Consider the following 22,694-nt stretch of genomic DNA (forward strand, 5'->3'; position numbering starts at 1 on the left):
GGCAACAATGAACCTGAACACCCAGATCTCTCTATACATCAATATTCCCCGGGCTTTTCCATTTGTCGTATATTTCGCTCTGGAATTGGATCTTCCAAAATGCATCACCTCACATTTGCCCAGATTGAACTTCATCTACCATTCCTCCGCCCAACTCTCCAATCTAACTACATTCTGCTGCATTCTCTGACAGTCCCCTTCACTATCTGCTTCTCCACCAATCTTAGTGTCATCTGCAAACTTGCTAATCAGACCGCCCATATTTTTCTCCAGATCATTAATGTATATCACAAACAACAGTGATCACAACACGGATCCCTGTGGAACACCACTGGTCACAGTTCTTCATTTTGAGAAACTCTCTTCCACTACTACTCTCTGTCCCCTGCTGCCCAGTCAGATCTCTATCCAACTAGCTAGTACATCCTGGACCCCACTTCCTCTATGACCATCTTATTAAACTCCTTACTGAGATGATGTTGCTATTTCCTTCATGTGTGAATATTGCATATGGACTAATGGAAGCTTACTGTAAACCAATATTCTTTGCCTGTCAGACACCAAAGATTGTTGGGTTATTTCTCAATTTAAGCTTATGGGGGGTTAAATTAGAGTTGAACATTAATTCGGTATTTTTATGATTATCATGTACACATTAAAACATACTTTGCTAAATCCCATGTCATATCTGATTTTTGTGAAATATATTATTTAATGGTTTAATATTAATAGAAATATAGGAACAGAAATAGGTTATTCAGTTCTTTGAAATTATTCTGCTATTCAATTGGATCATGTCTGATCTGTGCTTTCCCTTACTTGCCTTTGTCCATATTCCTTGATACTCTTACCTGATGAAAATCTATTGATATCGGTCTGAAAATTTCTATTGGGTGGCTTCAACAGCCTATTGGGGGAGACAATTATTTGGGGTTTAGGAGTGCTTCTTGATTTGACTCCTGAATATCCTGGCTCAAATTTTTATATTGTAATTTTGGAGGCACTAACGATATATTAAAATGTGTCATTTCACATTTCTTTCAAAAATTAATACACCATATGCTAAATTCACCAATGCTATCACGCCAGTTCATTTTGGAGATGAAGTGATGACACCACATCAGTTTTCCCCAAGCTGTGCTCAAACACAGCTGCACACCAGATTTGTGACATCAGTGAATTTACCCTCTTACACAGAGGACTTTTTAGAAACGAAACCTATTATTTTCTAATCAAAAAAGCACATTTCCTTGTTCTATTTTTCATTCTTTCAGGCCTTTATATCATTACCCTGGTGATGTCCATAGGATTTGCAACCCAACTGCGAGCTGCCAGCAGAGCACCATTGCTGTTCAGTCCTGATACCAACATTCAGGTTCTCCTCGATCTTAAGTATAATCTCAGTGCAGAGGGCATTTCCTGCATCACATGCTCAGGTAAAGTCATGGATCAATCATTAACTAGCACCACTTTTTAAAAATTCATTCAATACATGTGCATGTCACTGATAGTTCATGCATTTATTCCCCATCACTAATTGCTCTTAAGAAGGTCATGGTGGAAAGGTATCTTGAACTGCATCCTTCCCTGTGGTGGAGGAAATTTGACACAGCAACAATCAAAGAACGCTGATGTATTTCCAAATCAGAATGACAGGTGACTTGGAACCAGTGTTCCTGCCAATTTTATGGAGAGAGAGCAAGCAAACATTTCAAGTCTAGATGACATCTTCATCAGTAGAGTCATCTAGACTCAGAACTTTAGTTTGCTCTCTCTCTATGGATGCTGTCTGAGCCACTGTCATCTCCAGCATTTGTTTTTTTTCAGTAGAGATTTCACCATCAGCAGTAATTTGTTCCCACTAGTTTTGTTTTCTTCCATGCAGACCTCCTGAGGTCTGTACGCGATAATGACAGCCAAATTAACCAGCTTATTCCACAGTATTTATGTGTTGAGTCCATATAAAAGTTGTCAGTCGGTTGTAATCTCAAGGATTTTGATGGAAAATGAGTTAGAGAAATGATCATTTTGTAAACAGATGCTGAGAAGAAATGTTCTCACATGTGCATCTTCAAAGTGAAAGGAAGTTGCAACCATCAATCCCCGTGGAAGCTGCAAGAAACTGAGAGGTCAACCAGCTTGTTGGTAACTTTTGATAGACACATGTCAAAGCAATATGTCCATGACATATCTTGCAAGTAACATACAGGCATCTCGACGAATGCCAGGAGCATTGCTGCAGAAATCCAGAGAATCTCAAAAATAGCAAACTCACCTGGTCCTCTGGTTCTATAGTGCCAAAACTAAGCTCTGAATTTTTCCATTTTAGCATAGCATGGGGTTGGGTCTGTAACTGTGATAATGGTCTATCGCTCAGCAAGCTGGCAAGCAGCTGTTTCCATTGGTAACAAAAAGCATTTTGAAAACGGGTGGAACCTTTTCTGGAAAACTTTGGAGCCTTCCATTTAACTTGAAGCAGCTGCAAGAAGAAAAGCCAGACCTGAAATAAAGGCAGAAAAAGGTTGCCACATTTGTTTATTTTCAGCACACTTTGCATCTGTAATCTCTAGAAAGAAATATGCCAAATTGCAGTTACTAGTTCTGCAATGCTGAAACAAAAGGCAAACTAAAAATATAAGGGGAAAAGAATAACTTATCCCTGATTTGTCTGCATGTGATTGCTTTCTGTGAATGAGCCAATTTTATGTTCTTTCAAAGCCTTTGCAGTTAACCCCAATTTGAGTTTATAATCCCAGAATACAATTGCAGTCAATATACCAAAGTGGCACAAGTCAAAGCCAACCTGCCGTGAAATTGGATCTCAACCTGAAATTCAGAAACTGCTGCTTTAACTTGCACAAAGGAGATGATACATGACAGCATGTAACAGAATATGTCTTATACAGTATTATTAATTCATATCTGAAAAACACTAAATGTATTACCCTATTCAAGGTGCAAGTGAGCAGAGATCAAATTTATCATTAGTTGGTTGGGACTCATCAGATCTGGTTTAGGTTAGATACACACATATTGCTGATGACCACACAAGCTTCAGCATACCATCATTGAAGTTGAACAAATCACAACACACTGTTAATATGTATTGAATATACTGATTGTGTTATATCATATATCTGTTAGTTTTTCTAAATTCTAATGCATGATTTCATCTTTTTAGAGTGGTGCCACCATTATTTTTCAAAACTGCTGTTAATAGTGACTGACATGATTGTTACCTGAGTACAGAAAATTTGGTTTCTATTTACTAAATTAAACAAGTGTTTTATCTTGTCTGAAATATTTCTGATTAATTAAGAACAGAAGTCTGCAGTAATGACAAAATGTTTCTACTTGAAAATGTCAACAGAAAATAGGGTTGAAAGTGGCACCATATTTATAATAAGTAATTTGCTGAAGGTTGAACCTATCAGAAATTTCTCCCCATGGATCATGTAGTAAATGCAAAGTCCAGTCTGGAACAGAGCCACACCAACAATACTCAGTACTTAATAAATGATCCTAGCTAGGATGGCAACTTGAGTGTAATTGATTTGGAAGGTGAGGTAAATGTAAGTTGAGGCTACTACTGCTACTTAGATTAGATTAGATTAGATTACTTACTTACTGTGACCCTTTTGGAAATTGTGTGTGTGTGCATGTATGCAGCATGAGTGTGCAGGTTTAAAGTCTAAACCCTTTTTCTGTATGTTTGATTATGGACTGAAATGGGAAAAGGACTATCTTAACCACTAAGGATTGTGGGAAGGATTGCTGCACTTTTTTGAAGCTTGTTGTAATTGCTGTTTATGTTTCTTTATTTAGTCAATGGGAAGGTTCAGTTTCAGATGAAAAGGCAATGCTGTGTTAAGGTGTTATGAAGATGTGGGTGAACTATACCTTTAAAGAGAGTTAAAAGCAGCAGAACTACCAGACATAGCACCAAGTGTTCTCAATAAGGTAACAATGTTACACTTGGTCGAACAACTCAATTAACTCGTTGCCTGAAGACAAGAACAAATTCAAATTCGGCCATTCAGTTTAAATTCTACCCTGAAAAATACCAATTTCCAATCAAGTTTGAATTGAGTATATTGACAATCTTAAAAGCCAATAACATAATACAATGCTTTAGGGAGGTATAAGAGCAGGGAAAATTGAACATTTGAGAGGAGAACTGCCAAGCCCCAGCAGCTAACAGACTGTGTGAAAAATAGCTCTCTTAAAAGATATCTTTTTGATCAGTAACCTGTGACACAGAAATTCCTAAAAAGAAGAAAAGAAGACATAGGAAAATCCAAATAGAAGAACTGAAAGCTGCCTGGTTTTTGAGATAAGAAATGTTATTTTGTAAATCTTAATTGGGAGTTTTATCGAACTGGTATTATAGAAGGGAAGGTAAAAGATAGGTTAGAGTAGTGACTTGTTAATAGTTGTTAGTTAATTGTTCTCTGTTATACTTTAAGAAATAAAGTTGTTCATATTTTATTTTAAATAGTTCAAATAGGTAACAAATAGGATAAATCTTTTCTGTGTTGCTGGTTTTAAATTAAGCAGGAGGGAACCGGTATTTGTTAACCATAATGGATGTCTCAACCAGATTTTCAGAGGCAACTACATTACGGAGTATCAAGGCAAAATGAGTAGTAGAGGAGTTAATAGCTTTCTTCACATGGTATGGGCTACCCAGAAAGATTCAGTCAGACCAAGGCTCAAATTTTACTGCGAGGCTGCTTAAGGAGATTATGTATAGCTAACATATACAGCCCTTTAAATCCAGTGCATATCATCCTGAATCCCAGGGAGCTTTAGAAAAGTGGCATCAGACCTTGAAGACCATGTTGAGAGCATACTGTCAGAATTACCCGAATGATTGGGATAAAGGCATCCCATTCATATTGCTTGCCATTAGAGATGCCCCAAACAAATCTACTCAGTTTACTCCCTTTGAGTTAATATTTGGTCATGAAATGAGAGACCCTTTGAAATTGATTAAAGAAAAATTGACAGGACCAAAGTTGGAAATTTCACACTTAGATTATGTATCGGAGGTGAGGGAGCAATTAAACTGAGTAGGTGAGTTAGCTAAACGCCACCTAAAGAGAGCTCAGTATAGAATGAAGCAGTTGGCAGATAAAAGCTCTGAGACTAGGAACATTTTCCTGAGGGGATAGCATGTTAGAACTATTACCAATGGTAGGGTTAGTGGTACTTATCAAATTGAGAAAACATTGAGGCAGGTAAACTATTTAGTAAAGATGCCAGATAGGAAAAAAAAGGTATCGAGTGTGTCATGTGCTCGTGTTCAATCTGTATTATATTAGAGAGAAAGAACTAGAGAAACAGGTGTTAGTTACTGCCCCACAAAGTGAGGAATCAAATCCAGATCTAATCTAATCAAATCAAAATAGATTTAAAAAATGAAGAAGTCCTTTAAAAGTGGGATAGATCAGTAAACTATCTGTCTCAGGAGCATAGAACGTAGTTGAAAGATTTGTTATTGCAGTACAAGGACATATGCTAGAATCAGATGGGGAGGACTAATGCTATTATACATGAAGTAGATATAGGGAATACTGCTCCAATAAAACAACACTCCTGTCGGCTTAATCTTTTCAAAGCCAGACAGGGCCAGAAAGAGGTGAGGCCATGCTCGACGAGAACATCATCAAACCAAGCCAGAGAGTTTGGAGTCCGCCAATCGTCTTAGTTCCCAAACCGGATGGGACTCAGTGATTCTGTGTGGATTATCAGAAGGTCAACACCATTACAAAATCAGACTCATATCCAATTTCTAGATTGGAGGACTGTGTCAAGAAAGTCGGACAAGCCAGTTACATCACTAAGTTGGACTTAATGCGTGGTTACTGGCAGGTACCTTTGTCAGAAATGGCAAAGAAATTTCTGCATTTGTAACCCCAAATGAGCTACATCAGTTCAAAGTAATGCCTTTGGAATGTAGAACGGACCCGCCACATTCCAAAGACTCATGAACAGACTTGTGGCTGGGTTAACAAACTGTGCGTCTATTTGAACGATGCAGTGATCTTTAATACGTCCTGGAAAGATCACATGGTACAGTTGGCAGAGCTCTTTGAACGACTATGAAAAGCAAAACTGGTGATAAATTTAAATAAAACAGAATTTTCGAAAGCAGAGGTGACGTTCTTGGGACATAACATCGGTCATGGAAGGTTGACCCCCATGGAACGTAAAGACAAAGGCATCGAGGAATTTCTATGACCAACCTTGAAGAAAGAGGTGCTTCGATTCTTAGGACTCAGCGGATTCTATTGAAACTTTGTTCTAAACTTCAGCAGTGTTGTGGCATTGTTAACCAATTTGCTGAAGAAGAACACAAAATTTCTGTGGACAGAACCATGCCAGGAAGCATTCGACCATTTGAAATTGATACTAAGCACCAAACCAGTTTTAGTTACACCAATCTTTTCAAAACCTTTTAAAGTCGCCATCGATGCTAGTGACATTGAAGTTGGAGCTGTACTCCTACAGGAAGATGAGGATGGGATTGTACTGCCTGTTAGTTACTTTTTGAAGAAGATCAACATCCACCAGAGGAAATACTCCATAATCGAAAAATAACTATTGAGTTTGGTACTGGCCTTACAATATTTTAATATGTATGTCACGAACAATGTGTTGGAGATAGTTGTGTACACTGACCACAACCTGTTTATATTCTTAGAAAGCTTTGAAGACAAGAATATGAGACTATTTTGTTGGAGTCTTATGTTTCAGACTCTTAATTTAAAAATCGTACTTGTTGCGGGTTGGAAAAATGTAATTGCAAATGCATTATCATGGATTTAACTGACAGTGTTTAGATGAGATTTGTCTTTATTTAATGTTATATATATGTACAGGTATATGGGAAGAAGTTAAGGTAAACTTATCTTAAGGTTATCTGTATATTAGGGTAATGCGTTTTAAAAGTAGAGAAAAAATATGAAGCCATCTTTTCATTGCGATGGTTCATTTTCTTTCTTAATGGGGGCATTTATAAAGATGTGGGTGAACTATACCTTTTAAGTGCATTAAAAGCAGCAGAACTACCGGACACAGCACCGAGTGTTTTCTATAAGGTAGCGATGTAACACTTGGTTGAACAATTCGATTAGCTCATTACCTAGAGACAAAAACAAATTCAAATGCAGCCAATCAGTTTAAATTTTACCCCGAAAAATACCAACCTCCAATCCAGTTTGAATTGAGTTTATTGACAATCTTAAAAGCCAAAGACACAATCTGATGCTTTGGGAGTATAAGACCACGGAAAATTGAACAGGTGAGAGGAGAACTGCCAAGCCCTAGTAGGTAACAGACTGCGTGAAAAATAGCTTTCTTAAAAAGTACGTTTTCGATCAGTAAAATGTGATGCAGAAATTCCTAAAAAGAAGAAAAGATGACACAGGAAGATCCAAATAGAAGAACGAAACTACCTGGTTTTGAGATAAAAAGTGTTGTTTTGTAAATCTTAATTGGGAGTTTGATTGGATTGATATTATAGAAGGGAAGATAAAAGATAGGTTAGAGTAAGGACTTGTGAATAGTTGTTAGTTAATTATTCTCTGTTATACTTTAAGAAATAAAGTTAATTTTTACTTGGCCAAATTCTTGGCCACTCAAATTTGTACAGATTACTGCATGGGATGAATCTTTTCTGTGTTGCTGGTTTTAAATTAAGCAGGAGGGTTTACCCTGTGTCATAACAAAAGTAAGATTCAGCTGGCAACAAATAGCTGATTGGTCTTTGAAGTTGAGACCCGTTGTTGATGACCTAAAGCCTGAAGAAAGCCAGTGTATTTTCCCTCGCCAGTTGGTCTAAGCTGTTCCTTTCAACAAAAATGTCAGAGACTTTATAAGTTTTGAATCATTCACTCTGTGTCTTCTGTATCCAGTGCTGTTGGATAAGGAGGGAGTAATTTCTGTTGCATTCTTCCCATGGACATACACATCATTAATTGAGTTTTTGGACTTGTGCATGCAGTTGATACTGTGGAACTAAATCTGGGGAAAAGACAGCATCTGTAGAACAGGATAGATTGGAAAAAGGAGATACTTTCAGAAGAAGAAGTGATCCAAACAATTTAACCTTTTCATTGTTTCTAGATAAAAACTAATATCTGAGCCACATCCAATTTTGCAAAACTTAAGTACGTAAGTTTACAAGTTTCAGTTCAACTCATCGAAAGAACTTATGATAAAATCCTATCAATATAAAAGTTATAATTTCTCATTCCATTTTAATTTTAAGCTCCCTAATACCAAGGAGCATTTGAAAAGAGAAAACAAAGCAAATTTATGGGTAATGTGTTATATGGCAAAGGAATGTGAAAAGTTATAATTGGAGAGACCATTGGGTGTGAAGTTGAAGGTCAGAAGGAGTATTATTAAATGCAACCCTTGAAACTAGACTGTGTAATGTGAGTAATCATCATACCATACTGTTTACATAAATTTCTGATAGCAATATTTAGAAGGATTTAACCTGTTTAAAAATAAAATAACTGTGATATTTGTAGGGAGAAGGATTCTGCAACTACTTTTCCTTGCTTGACTGGATTGAATGCATAATCGGTTACGGTGGCAGTGGAACAATTGCTAGGGAGTCTTAACAAGAAGAGGCTTTTCTCTTACAATGAAGTTTACTACATGAACGCAATTAGTTACATGTCACATTAGCTACTTCAGTACAGTTGTGAAGTCTATCGAGAAACATAAATTACACATCTGTCGTATTTGCGCTTAGTAGCCATTCTCTGATACTCCCATTCAAAATTGTATGAAATTTTCAGATTGCGTGAAAAGTAATGCAATCTGCAACTTTAACCCTTTCAAAACCATCACCTTATACAACATTATCCTGTTCCAAATAAATAAGCACAGTGTTTCTCTGACAAAGTATTGTTCATGAGATAACGTCAATATTTTTAGACAAATGTTTCAGGAAGTTTGCAAACAGGATCCCAGAAACAATAAAACGGGGATGACTGATGGAAGAATTAAATTTTTCTCTTATCTGCAGCTGGGGAGCTCCTTGATCCTTGAAGAGATGTTGCAGAAAATCTTACTTCAAACTGCTGTCAGACAGGGTGTTCATTTGGCATCTCGTCAGCCAGTACTGCCTCAGTGCTGCACTGCAGTGCCAGACTTGATAATGTGCTCAAGCCTAACTGCAGATTGAATGCACAATCTGCTGGTCCAGAGGTGGAGTGCTATCAGTCAGCTGAGCTGACACTTATACTTGATTACAATAGATGTTGTGGAATTTCATAAGTGTTTTAACGTGTTTGTTAGTAGTTTGTCTCACTGTACACTTTCGATGAGCACCAGCCTCAACTTTGTCTAAAATGCATGACACGTTTGATCATTTCTCCAGTACACTTTATTTTGTATTTGTATGTTTGTCTCTTATGAATGTGTTGTTGAGATTGTGCAAATGTGATTTTAGTGTAGCTATCGACTCTGATGCTTCCAGACTTCTGATTAAATTCAGCCTCTGAAAGTGAAGCTGTTTTCCTAATGCATTGCAACCCAGAATTTATACATAATAAAACCATGGCAAACAGCCTGAGAGTGAGCGATGAACAGAATATGTCACCTCAATCTTTATTTTATGTAAATTACTTTCCCTGTGCAGTATATACAATAGCACTAGAAAGATTCTGAGAGAGAATTGAAATGAGGTATGAAGTGTGTAAATAAAACAAATCAGAGCACATCTCTCTATTATTGGAGCTGTTCTTTCAAGGACTATACTCCTGTGGGAATTAGTGAAACCGGCCCAAATTTTGTAATTGGTGAATCATGCAAAAACATGATTTTCCTAAACACAGCTAACAATATTGGGCATTTTATTATTTTCTTTTTTCTAAGCTTTAAAATGAAATAACATAATCAAGCTAAACAGCTGCAAAACAAAGAAGTCTTGCTGTTGTTGAAAGAGAACTTTGAAGGAACTCATTACGTGATACTGATGCTCCAGTTCAGACATGTGATTTTTTTACTCTCCAGAGCACGACCTGAGAATTTCCCAACTTCTGCAGCCTGTCCTCCAGTTGTAATGTTCCTTACTCTTCTGGGAATGCTCCAGTGAAGTAAAAGTTGCATGTGGAGAGTTGCAACAACAGAAAATAGATTGAGTGAATCAGGCAGCATTGCAGCTGATAGTTTTTACGAGGAGTCTTTAGATCTCAGAAGCAATCAGATTTCTTGTCATATACATGTGCAAAATCACTGTGCCTTGAAACATTATATTAGTAAATTTTTAGTTAATATGTTGACTGGAAATTTCTTTAACTGAAGGTTAGAGGGTTACAAGCGACATGGGCTCTGGGGAGATCAGTGGTAGAATCATGCGATAGGTCTGGCGAGGCCTGCCAAGACATATAGAGCACCTTGTACACGTTTGATAGGCAGCGTGCTGAGTTTCTCACAAAGCAATAGTGAGTTGTCAGTTGAAGAGGATTACTGCTCATTGAATGCATTGTTAATGGCCAACTCACCCCCATTAATATTTGGTTTCCTATCTTATCAAATACACCAAAGAAACTAGATGTTGAGAAATCTCAACATGGAAATTGGAGCAGAAACTGGTGACTTTAGCTCAATGTTTGCTCCGTTGACACGGGGCATCAACATCTCAGGGCACCCTCCATGGATGCTGGCCAAATGCATCCCATATCCACAATCTCTAAGAACCCTCAAGGCATATCTCTGATCAACTTACAGGATGCTCCTGCAATGCTATACAATCAATAATCATTGTAATGCTACAGCAAAAACACCATGAGCTCAGGGATACACAACAAGATAATGGAATGTGCCAGGCTGCATCTTAGGTCTCTTCACTTTCTTTCGTAGAGCTTGCTCATTCTGGGCCTGGATGGTCATAGAATCATACTACATAGTAGAGGCTCCTTGACACATCAAGTCTGTACTACCAAATGTATGCTACTATCTACACTAGTTGAACTTTCCTGCATTAAGCTCATAAATTTGAAAATTCATAGCATTCCTGCCTTGCATTTCTTACCATACCTTTGTGCACTTTTACTTCAGCCAGAGATACCAGGTTTATGTTATTTCTGTCTTGTGCCATTTAGCACAGGCACGAAGGTAGGAAGTTTGTCATGAACTGTCAACAGGCCTTGAAAGATGAGGAGTATGGCTTTCACTTCGCAACCCCAGGGACAATGAGTCAAGGGCAGCACTCTTATACCAGTCCAGAGATTTGGACATGGTCGCTCAGCTGCTCAAGACAGGTCAGAGCCAAGATGCTCTCTGAATAAGAGGTGGGAGCCAAATGTCAGGCAGCCCACTTTAATTTCCTTATTGGAAACTGGGTTTATCCTAGAAATAGAGAGACAGGAATTACAAGAGACTGACAGAGCTGTTACTGTACAGGCAGGTAAGGAGGTTTCCTGTGTAAGTGAGTAGGCAGAGCTGAGTGCATGCAAGGTTAGTGCTGTCAGGGTCTGAGAAGACAGTGTGTGAGGGGAGATGTTGCATACATTCATGAGTACTAGAGCATGATCTTTGGTGGGAGTGTGATACAGGACTAAACATGGAGTAACTTTGAGATATAAGAAAGAAGGTGATGGCACTGAAGCTAGCAAAGTTAAGAAGGATATTGGATTCTACCTACTGGATATTCCTCCAGTTGAGATAGGTGTAACCTGTGTGACAACCTCTGACCAGGCTGGCATGGTCTGGTGTTGTGGCCTCATCTGGTCTGTGAGAAGAGGAAGTGCTACCAGTACACCACCCTGTACAGCATGACCTCCAGTTCCACAAAGCATAACACCAATTTTTCCTATCTGCTATATCCAAGGCAAATGTCAGGAGCCATGCAGGATAGCTCTGGATTTACATTTCTTGGCTGGCTGTACAACAGGGTTTTAAAGATGGCACAGCTGCAAAGAATGCTGATTAATTCCAGTTTTCTGGGCAGTGGTTGTTCTGGAAACAGAACCTGGTAAGATGAAGCTGGAACCAATAGCAGGAACATCATTGGGGTGGGTAGGTAGTCAATGAATCGAGTTTGATAAGATGCAGCAAGAAAACACACTGGGTGTCATGGTGAAAAATCCTCCAAAAACTTGACACAACTCATACTTAGCCAAACAAAGTAAGCTTTGTTTAAAAAAAACTATCTTTTTCTGTAATAAATGCTTTTTTCTTTCAGTCACTAGTCTTTCAGTGGCTAGTATAATGCATTCAAAGAAGTGCAGGTTCATAGCTCCTTGAAAGTAGAGTCGCAGGTAGATAGGATAGTGAAGAAGGCATTTGGTATGCTTTCCTTTATTGGCCAGAGTATTGAGTACAGGAGTTGGAAGGTCACATTGCGGCTATGCAGAACAGCGGTTAGGCCACTTTTGGAATATTGTGTGCAATTCTGGTCTCCTTCCAATCTGAAGAATGTTGTGAGACTTGAAAGGGTTCAGAAAAGATTTACAAGGATGTTGCTAGGGTTGGAGGATTTGAGCTATAGGAAGAGATTGAATAGGCTAGAGCTGTTTTCCCTGGAGGGTCAAAGGCTGAGAGGTGACCTTGTAGAGGTTTATAAAATCATGAGGGGCATGGATAGGGTAAATAGACAAGGTCTTTTCCTTGGGGTCGGGGAGTCCAGAACGAGAGGGCATTGGTTTAGGGTGAGAGGAGAAAGATATAACAGAGACCTAAGGGGCAACTTTTTCACACAAAGGGTGGTCCGTGTATTGAATGAGCTGCCAGAGGAAGTGGTGGGGGCCAGTACAATTGCAACATTTAAAAGGCATCTGGATGGGTATATGAATAGAAAGGTTTTGGAGGGACATGGGCTGCTTGCTAGCATGTGGGACTAGATTGAGTTGGGAAATCTGGTTGGGTTGGACGAGTTGGACCGAAGGGTCTGTTTTCATGCTGTACATCTCTATGACTCTAAGTCTGGCAGTATTTGTATAGATCTTGGGAGCATGTCAGTATTTACAGAGGTCCCCAGGAATGAATCTATATTTTCATGAAACTCTCAACCACTTCCGTCAGCCATATCCATTCCCCTTCCTCAATTTAACTTGGGTTCAAGCCAGAATTAACTTAATTGAATGAGCAGCCTGCAGAAGTATGGCAGGAGTCAATTCATGAACCTTTTTGAAATGAGGTTGGTGATCTAATTTTGGATGACCTGTGCATTTCATGGAGCATATGATACCATTATACTGCTGTTTTATGCTCCAGTAAAGGAGCTATACACAATTTCCAACTCCTGGTGTATTGTCCTTCCTTTGCTTCCATCATTAATGGCAGAACCTGCAACCGTGTCAGTCCCTTCTCAAATCCGTTTTTGTTTGCTGTTCATCTTCAAACCTTCAAAAACTTTTGGTGTGGTTTAGGGCCCTAATGTCAGTGCCCAGCCCAAACTTGCCAGCACTGAGATAGGTATTGAGATAGTGCCAAAAGTGACATTCTAATTGACCACTTCCACTATTACTGTTCTGTTAAACAGATAGTCAGATTCTCAATTGTGTTAGCTCAATCAGAAGCCTACGTCTTGGCCAGGAGGTCTGGGTTTAAATCCCACATGCTGTTGCAAGTCCAAGTGTTGAATGGAAAATATCGAAAAGTAAACCCTGTTGGGGCCTTCAGTATATAAATTGACTCCACGGAGTTGGCAGCCAATCCACAGCTCAGTGGGAAATATCGCCAGGAGGAGGAAAATGGGAGAATCCATGGTAACACCCTTGCTTCCCATTTATTACCTCTTGACATGATGGCTATCGTGGTGCAATGGGAGTACCCCGCTCTCTGAGCCAGGAGACCAAGACTCAAGTCCATCTGTACCAGAATTGTGCAATTGCACCACTGAACAGGTTGATGAAAAATATCACACCTCTCTACATGTAATGCTGCCTCGACAGGACTAGGAAAATTCAGCCATTGGAGCAATCTAAGACTTTGCCCACACAGATTTTTGCTTCTTAATCTTTCCAACTTTTAAAGATCCTCAGGATGTTCATATTGTGACCAGACGGGCCTCTCAAAGCGATTGACTTAAGGAAAAAAAGGACAATAAATGAAGCATGCTGGGAAATTGAGACAAGCCTTGGCCAAAAGTAACTGTGATCAGAGACTCTGAAATAAACAAGCTGCAGAATCCAGACAGGCTGCACCTACAGACAGATAGTATACAACTGACACAGCAGCTGCAAACAATAGTCCTGAGTGCCATTCCCAGGACAATCGGAAACGTTGAGTTGTTTACCAGACACAGGGGCACCTCGCACCTTTAGCTACCTGACCTATGTCCTCCCAACACCTCCAGGAATGGATGCCCAAGGACTACCTGCCATTGACATGTCAACACATGATTGGATCCAATCGATCAGAGTAATCAAGCTCTGATTTATCTATTGGTGGACATCGAAGACTGTCTCAAAAGAGAGCGAAGACTTCTAAGTATAATAATGCTACAACACCACCCTCAGGAGCAGTAATTCAAGACCAACTACCAAGAAGAGAAGACATCCCAGAGACCACTGGGAGAAAGCCAGATGACCATCACCATGTGGATCAAGATCAAGATTTGTGTGGTGGTGTATAATGATCCAGAGCTAAGTTAAGGCATAAGATATTTAGTTACATTTATAGTGTAAATTGTTAGTTTGTAGAGTATTTTGTTATTATAATATTAATAATGTTAAATAAATAAACATTATGGTTTACTATTGTTAAGAGTCAACTTGCAGCTTCTTTGTCACGTATGAGTTAAACACACTGCGGCAGGCACAACAATTATGCAAATACAAGCTGTAGATTAGAATACTGTGATCAGTTTTGGTCCCTGTATCTGAGGAAGGATGTGTTGGCCTTGCAGAGGGTTCAGCATTGATTTACAAGAGTGATCTATGGAATGAAGGCTTTATCATACAACGGGCTGTTGAGGACTCTGGATCTGTACTCAATGGAGTTTAGAAGGAGGGGTAACTCATTAAGACTTACAGAATATTGAGAGGTCTGGATAAAGTGGACATGGGGAAGAGTTTTCAGCTAGGAAGAGAGACTAGAGTCTGAGATAACAGAGAGTTTTATGGTCTTAATTATTTTATTTATATTTATGTGACTTCTCTCATCATAATTTTGTAAAGCATTGTATAATGTTATATAAGCAGCTGAATAGAATGTTCACAATTTAACTGCTTGTTAAAATGCCCTGTAAGATATTACTTATAACTGTTCATTTTGTATCTTTCACTATTCCTTGTTATTTCCTAGCTCAGTTTAAATATTCTTCTTGATAGACCAGTACTTCATCTGGAATAAAAACCCAATATGCCAAAACTCAAGAACTGATATTCATCATTGAATTATTCGGTCTCTCTCTGCTACAAGTTGCTGTCCAGCCCAAAGCCTAGAAAAACAATGTAGTCACAGGTCTTTATCATTACTAGCATGACTGTACAGGGTAGATTCATTCTCCCAGCCCCTTGTAAAAAGTATCCTGTTACGTTGGGTTTTTTACAACTGGATCAAGAATTCTCAGTATGGAGGGGATTTCTAATGTGACTGCAAACTACTGGTATGTAAATTAGTGTAGCAATTGTTATTTTATTAATGGATCCTTCTAATATGTGATTGTTATAACATGTTTTCATTCTTGCCTTTGCATCAAAATGTTTGTAGGTTAAACTTCAGAACTGTGTAGCTTGTTACCCTGGTGTAATACACTTAACTCTGCATTGTCAGATGAAGGATTAACCCAATAGCTGTTTTTAATGTCATCTCCATGTAGATCTGAGTAGATATTGAAGATCTCATAGTATTCTCCAAACATTGTCTAAAAGTTAACCACCTGCTCATTTATTTCATTGTGGGGCAATCCTATTACAGCTTGGCTGCCATGTCTTCCTATAAAATTCTCACTGCACATCAGGCCCTTGCATTGTTTGGCTGGAAGTACCTAACTCGTTCTTTAAGGTCTGATTAAAATGAATATAAGAAGGCCCATGTGCTTTAATATAAAGCAAATTTAATAGGTAAATCTATTTAGATACATACAAACTAATGAGAGAATCTATTAGCAAAACTGCATTAGACATATTCACCTTAGGACAATTGCTGACACTCAGAGCTCTATCACAGTTTCCACGGCACTGGTTTTCAAACCCCAGCCCAATGAGGAAGATCCAAGGAGAGGGACGGAATCCCTGATATTAATAAGCAAGTCCAGGTGGCCTCACATAGACAGCACAAGCAAACGGTTTCCACCGACCCTCAAGATCAGGCAGTCTCCCTCAGTCAGAACATGCTGTTTTTGCATTAGTCCTGTTTTTCATGTACTTTTCCACTTTACTTCAATTGCTACTTCAATTTATATAAATGATTTGGATGTGAACATAGGAGATATAGTTAGTAAGTTTGCAGATGACACCAAAATTGGAGGTGTAGTGGATAGCGAAGAAGATTACCTTAGAGTACAATGGGATCTTGATCAAATGGGCCAAGGAGTGGCAGATGGAGTTTAAATTAGGTGAATGCAAGATGTTGCGTTTTGGAAAAGTAAATCATAGCAGGAACTTATACACTTAATGGTAAGGTCCTAGGAAGTGTTGCTGAACAAAGAGACCTTGGAGTGCAGGTTCATAGTTCCTTGAAAGTAGAGTTGCAGGAAGATAGGATAGTGAAGAAGGCATTTGGTATGCTTGCCTTTATTGGTCAGAGTATTGAAACAGGACTTGGGAGGTCATGTTGCGTCTGTACAGGGTGTTGGTTAGGCCACTTTTGGAATATTGTGTGCAATTCTGGTCTCCCTCCTACTGGAAGGATGTTGTGAAACTTGAAAGGGTTCAGAAAAAATTTACAAGGATTTTGCCGGGTTGAAGGATTTGAGCTATAGGGAGAGACTTAATAAGCTGAGGCTGCTTTCCCTGGAACATTGGAGGCTGAGAGGTGACCTTCTAGAGGTTTATAAAATCATGAGGGCATGGATAGGATAAATAGATAAGGTCTTTTTCCCTGGGGTAGTGGAGTACAGAACTAGAGGCATAGGTTTAGGGTGAGATGAGAAAGATATAAAGGAGACCTAAGGGGCAACTTTTTCACACAGATGGTGGTGCATACTTGGAATGGACTGCCAGTGGAAGTATTGGAGGCTGGTACAATTGCAGCATTTAAAAGGCATCCGGATGAGCATATGAATAGGAAGGGTTTAGAGGGACATAGGCCAAGTGCTGACAAATGGACTAGATTAAGTTAGATTATCTGGTCGGCATGACAAGTTGGACTGAAGGATCTGTTTCCATGCTGTACATCTCTATGACTCTATATTCATTGTCATGTTCTGTTAATACTTAACAATGAACTCTTAATTGTTTGGTTTGAAGATATTATCTTTGAGCCTAAAATTACAATCATGGTAAATAGGTATCTAGTATTTGAGGACAAAGAAGTTTGAAAGGGTTTTGCCTGTAGGATATGGGGCCATCTGAGTACATGTGTTCATATGGGTCTATAATAGGCTGTCGGAGTGGGTGAGCATAAGGTGATACGAGTTGGGATAGATTAAGACATGGGCAAGACCTTTGAGCTTGACTTACAAATGGTTCGGTAATCCAGACATGAAACGTTGTTTAGATTGCAGCTAGATTACAAGTGTCAGTTCTGGAATCCACATTATAGGAGGGATGTGATAGAATAAGAGAAGGTGCTGAGGAGGTTAACCAGGTTGTCGCCTAGGCTGGAGAGTTTCAGTTATAAAGAAAGATTGGACATATTGGGATTATATCCTTAAAGCAGATGAGAGTAAGAGGGGACTGGATTAAGATGTATAAAATAATGAGGGGCAAATAAAGGGGAGATAGGAAGAAACTTTTTTCGCCTTGATGGAGGGATCAATGACCAGGTGGTATAGATTTAAGGTAAGGGCAGAAGGTTTGGAGGAAATGGGAGGAAAACCTTTATCACCCAGAAGATGGTGCCCCTGTAAAAGGAGGGATGTGCTGGCATTGAAACGGGTCCAGAGGAGGCTTACATGAATGATCACAGGTTGAATGGCTTGTCATATGAGGAGCAGTTGAGGACTCTGGGTCTATACTCAGAGTTTAGAAGGATGAGGGGAGATCTGATTGAAATTTACAGAATACTGAGAGGCCTGAATCGAGTCGACATGGAGAAGGCTTTCCAACAGTTGGACAGACTCGTACCTGCTGGCACAACCTCAGAGTGCCTTGCCTTTAGAACTGAGATGAGGAGGAATTTCTTCAGCCAGAGAGTGGTTAATCTGTGGAAATCATTGCTGCAGCAGGCTGTGGAAGCCAAGTCATTGAGTGTATTTAAAACAGAGATAGATAGAAAGTTTATTGATTGGTAAGGGGATCAAGAGTTACAGGGAGAAGGCAAAAGCATGAGGTTGAAAAACATATTACCTGAACAAGGCACAAGCAAGGAAAGTGATGGACACACACCACTTACCTCGATAAATGCAGATCCAACAACATTCAAGAGGCTTGACACCTTTCAAAGACTGAGCAAGCCACTTGATTGGCACTACATACACAAAAATCCACTCACTCCATCATTGATGCTCAGTAGCAGTGTTATGTATCTACAAGATACACTGCAGACATTCACCAGGTTTCTTTAGACTGCACCTTCCCAACTGACGAAGACTTCCACCTAGAAGGAGAAGTGCATAGGCACATAAGAACACCACCAGCTGCAAGTTATCCTCTAAGCCACTCACCATCCTGACTTAGAAATGTATTCTCATTCTTTCAATGTCACTGGGTCAAAGTCTCAGAAATCCCTCCCTAATGATATTATGGTCATACCTAGAGAGAGAAATATCATTTCACCCAATAGAGGATTACAACCTTACTAACATTGTAACAAATTCTGCATTTCAGGTTGCGTAGATTGTTTTGAAAAGATAGATCCCAAACTCTAAAAGTATAGGATTTTATTGTTGGAATCTTTTCAGAAATTTCTTATTCTTCCTGGAAACTAAGTGGAGTAAGAGGTAGAGAGAAATGTAGAAACAAGCATATTTTAGTGACACAGGATGAAGATACACTCGACTGATGATCACTGAGAGTCAGAAGTGAATTGTTTCTGACAGTTTCACATTACAGCTGTTCATGGTTGAAAACCATCTCCAGTGCAATCCAGGCCATTCATGATTCCTAATTTAGACTTCAAATATTCATGACTGAAAACAAAGAAGATGGAAATGTCTCTTGATGTTATCTAGAAGCATTTCACCTTTGAATTGAAATTGTATTCCTGAAGTTAAAAGAAGAACCCAGAAATGCAATTAACCTGTGACATCTGCCATATAAACTTCGAGTACAATATTGCTAGCAAGATGGAAGTTAAGAAGAGTTTTGTTGCTTTCTTAGAATTTTTTATTATGTTTATTCATTGAGGTGGAGGTTGTTTTCAATGGGAAACAAATCCTTTTTTATTTCCAGTGCTGCTGGTAACATCATCAATTTCTATTCATTCTGCCCAGTCTCAGAAGTGTATTTTTGACTGACACCTGAGACCCTCCAAGTGAGATCGTTAAACTATAAGGCAATGGTCATGATAACTGATCACAAAGTTCCACATTTGAATTCATCATTATAACATTTGTACTCTTTACTACTATTGATAACAGAAGTAAAATTAAGCAAAATTTTCAACTTTTCTAACAATGGTCTTACAAACATTGAAATACAAGATGTCCTACAGAAAGAGGTTCATATAAACTTCATTAGAAGTGTAATTCGAAACTCAGATCAGTCAGTTCTATACTGATGTATCTCTGAACCCCATTGCAGACTGTACTGATAGGAATGAGGTTAGCCAGTGGATCTCGTTGAGTATGAGTTCCCTGATTAGAACTGTTAACCTGGGCTAATCAGGGAGGGTTAACTATCGAATCCTGACTGACAGATATAATCAGGAGTCGCAGGGAGGGTCCTCATTTTAGGGACTGGTTCTAAGCTAGCTGGTCAGAGTCCATGTACTGTACACATGCACATAAAGGGTGAATTGGTGTCAGGATACCAGCATCCAAAGATGTATTTCACAGATTGTCTATTACATCTTCATAGACCATGGTCAGCCTGAATTTCCATTGTGGTCTGTCGCATGAACTGTAATGAACATTGTATTTTAAAGTTTGCAAAAATGACTTGTTTTATAACTTTCTATCATATACACTGTTCATACTTTAAGTACTATACTCACAATTAGTGGTAATACAACATCTGACCTTTAAAAGTCCTGTAGTTGCCTTCCCTCTAACTTAATAGATAATGAGCTGAATAAGATTTTTAACATGTAGCCAACCTTCCCATCATTGCATTATCCAGCCAGTAAACTGTTCCTTTTTCAATTGATGCATTTGGCCAAACTCAGATCTTTCAGCATGCAACTAATATAGAAATACTTAAATTTATTCAATATACAGTTGGAAAAATTCAAGTGCAAAATGTCAAGAAGATAGCATTCAAATTATTGTATTTTATTTCCTTAGTTTAAAAATGTGTAATGACAGATTCTGATATAATACTTGTAAAAGGTTAGTTTTTAACATATGAGTTCAGTTTTTTTATGCAAGTGAAAAGCTGCTAATATAACAGTGAAGCTGTCAGATGATTGTAAAATCCCAATCGGTTCACCAATGTCATTTTGAGTAGGAAATCTGGTATCCCTACCTAATCTGGCCTTATCTGTGTCTCTAGTTCCAATCAAGTTGATTCTTAATTATTGCTGTAAGATGGTCTGCCAAGTTATTCAGTTACACCAAGCTACTAGAAGATTGTTCTCTACTTTATTATCAGGCCAAATAGCTGTGGTGCCAGATGGGATGGTAACACCCAAGATGAATGCTTAAATTGAAAATACTTTGTATTTTTTATGTTTTAATTTAAAATAATATTTTATTTCATCTAGTGATGAAAGGTGAACAATTTGCAGCATTTATCACAACTGCATGTGCAAGTGGTGTGAAATTGCGTTACTTTATGTCTCCCCATATAAAGCATTCACAGCAATCTTTTTGAAAGGATTATGCTTCCTCAGAATAGCTGTTTTGGCAGTTATGTTGCATAGTTTACATCGTTGCAATAACGTTGCATTGTTGTAATTTTTAACTGTAATTTTTAACAAATATCTTCCATAATGCATGTGCTCAGATGAGATGATACTGGCTTTCCGAGGCCCTCAGCAGTTTATCATTATATGTTTTGAAGTCATTGAAGAGCGACTCTGGTATTCTGAATAGAACTTTCTTACTAAAGATAGCACCCACATTGAATTACTTGGGAAACTAGATGTACAGTACAACTTTGATTTACCGAACACCAATTATCTGAATTTTGGATTATCTGAACAAGATCTCAAGGTCCTATAAAAATGGCATTAGGAAACTTGGCAATCAGTTATCAATTAAATGGCATTTTGGTGTGCCGGATAACCGAGGCACGTTCGGATAACTGGCACTCATAAGTTACCACTTGTTTACGATCAGATCAGTTATCCAAATGATCAGTTATCCGAACACAATATTCCCGGCCCGTCTCGTTCAGATAATCAAGGTTGTACTGTATTTGGATTTGCATGTATTGATAATGAACACAAATAAGGGCTAAATTCCCAATTACCATATGTGTCAGTGCCCTTTTGAAATTCTAACTTCTTTCCGATTTGAGCTACTCTCAGGTCCACATCCTTCTATCAAGCTGGTTTTAACCTTCCTAAACAGCACTAATAAGTATCCCTGCCCAGGAAATCAGTCGCAATCCTGTTAAGGCGTAACCTTTCCAGCTTGTCAAGTCTCAACTGCCTCAGAGCTCACCTTAATGCCTTTAAAACCTGATGCCTTCCTCCTATACCAATTCTATAGCCACATGTTCAATCGATCAATCTTCCTATTCCTTTCCTCACGAGCATGTGGCACTGGGAGTAATCTTGAGATTACTGCTCTTGAGATCCTGTTTTGTTTTAAATTTCCTTCATAACTTCTTAGGCTCTGCTTTCAGCTCTTCATTTCTCTTCAAGTTATTGGTACCAATGTGTACCAAGATTCTGGCTGTTCACCTTTCCCCAGCAGGATATAAATCCATGATTCCAGTCACCACTAAGTTTCAAAGCCTAGAGCTCAAACTTGTGAGGATAATGATTTTTCCTGCCGATATGCTCATCTGGGATACATGGAACATTTATGACTAGCCACATAAAGGAGAATATACATTCCATTTCTCTCAACTGATCTGCCCTCCTGTCACTTAAAAAAACCTCTTTGTTACAATCACAATAAGTAGAATAATTCACCAGTTATTCACCACCAGTTATTCTTCCCGGGCTCTTCATGTACGGTGCTGAACTCCTCCTGGCTCTCTGTCCCTTTTTTTTAAGCTGTTGCTCTCCTTAAGTGACAGGGTTAGAAAAAGAAAGGTGTGTATATCACCAGGGGTAAACTCAAAGTCAATGTTAGTTAGACCTACCTTGACTTGGCACTGAATACCAACTCTCCCTTCCCTAGACTTTCCCTCTCTAATGCTGTTTCTTAAGCAAGATAGCAAAAAATATTTAATTCTTTAGCCTTGCTGCTTGGCATTTTTAAGTGCCCATTTTTATTAATGACTCATTTTTTAAATTATCTGTTTAATACTTATTCTTGTTCATTGTTGGCCAAGACTTGTCTTTCT

At 38.7% G+C, this 22,694-nt stretch overlaps 1 protein-coding gene across 8 annotated transcripts in view; it reads left to right on the forward strand.

The window, feature by feature from the left end:
* disp3 (dispatched RND transporter family member 3) overlaps positions 1 to 22,694 on the forward strand; it is a 492,179-nt gene that overhangs the window by 410,426 nt on the left and 59,059 nt on the right. For 6 of the 8 annotated variants that reach the window (XM_087980574.1, XM_087980573.1, XM_087980579.1 and 3 more), the window contains one exon: positions 1,275 to 1,436. The exons of the other annotated variants lie outside the window; for them this stretch is intronic. In XM_087980574.1, the coding sequence (XP_087836700.1) occupies positions 1,275 to 1,436 (162 nt within the window). The remainder of the gene's footprint in view (positions 1 to 1,274; positions 1,437 to 22,694) is intronic. 8 annotated transcript variants of the gene reach the window in all.

Source organism: Chiloscyllium plagiosum, unplaced genomic scaffold (genome assembly GCF_037043375.1).
Source record: "Chiloscyllium plagiosum isolate Xiang-an unplaced genomic scaffold, Cpla_swu_hap1 HiC_scaffold_37, whole genome shotgun sequence".
NCBI lineage: Eukaryota > Metazoa > Chordata > Chondrichthyes > Orectolobiformes > Hemiscylliidae > Chiloscyllium > Chiloscyllium plagiosum.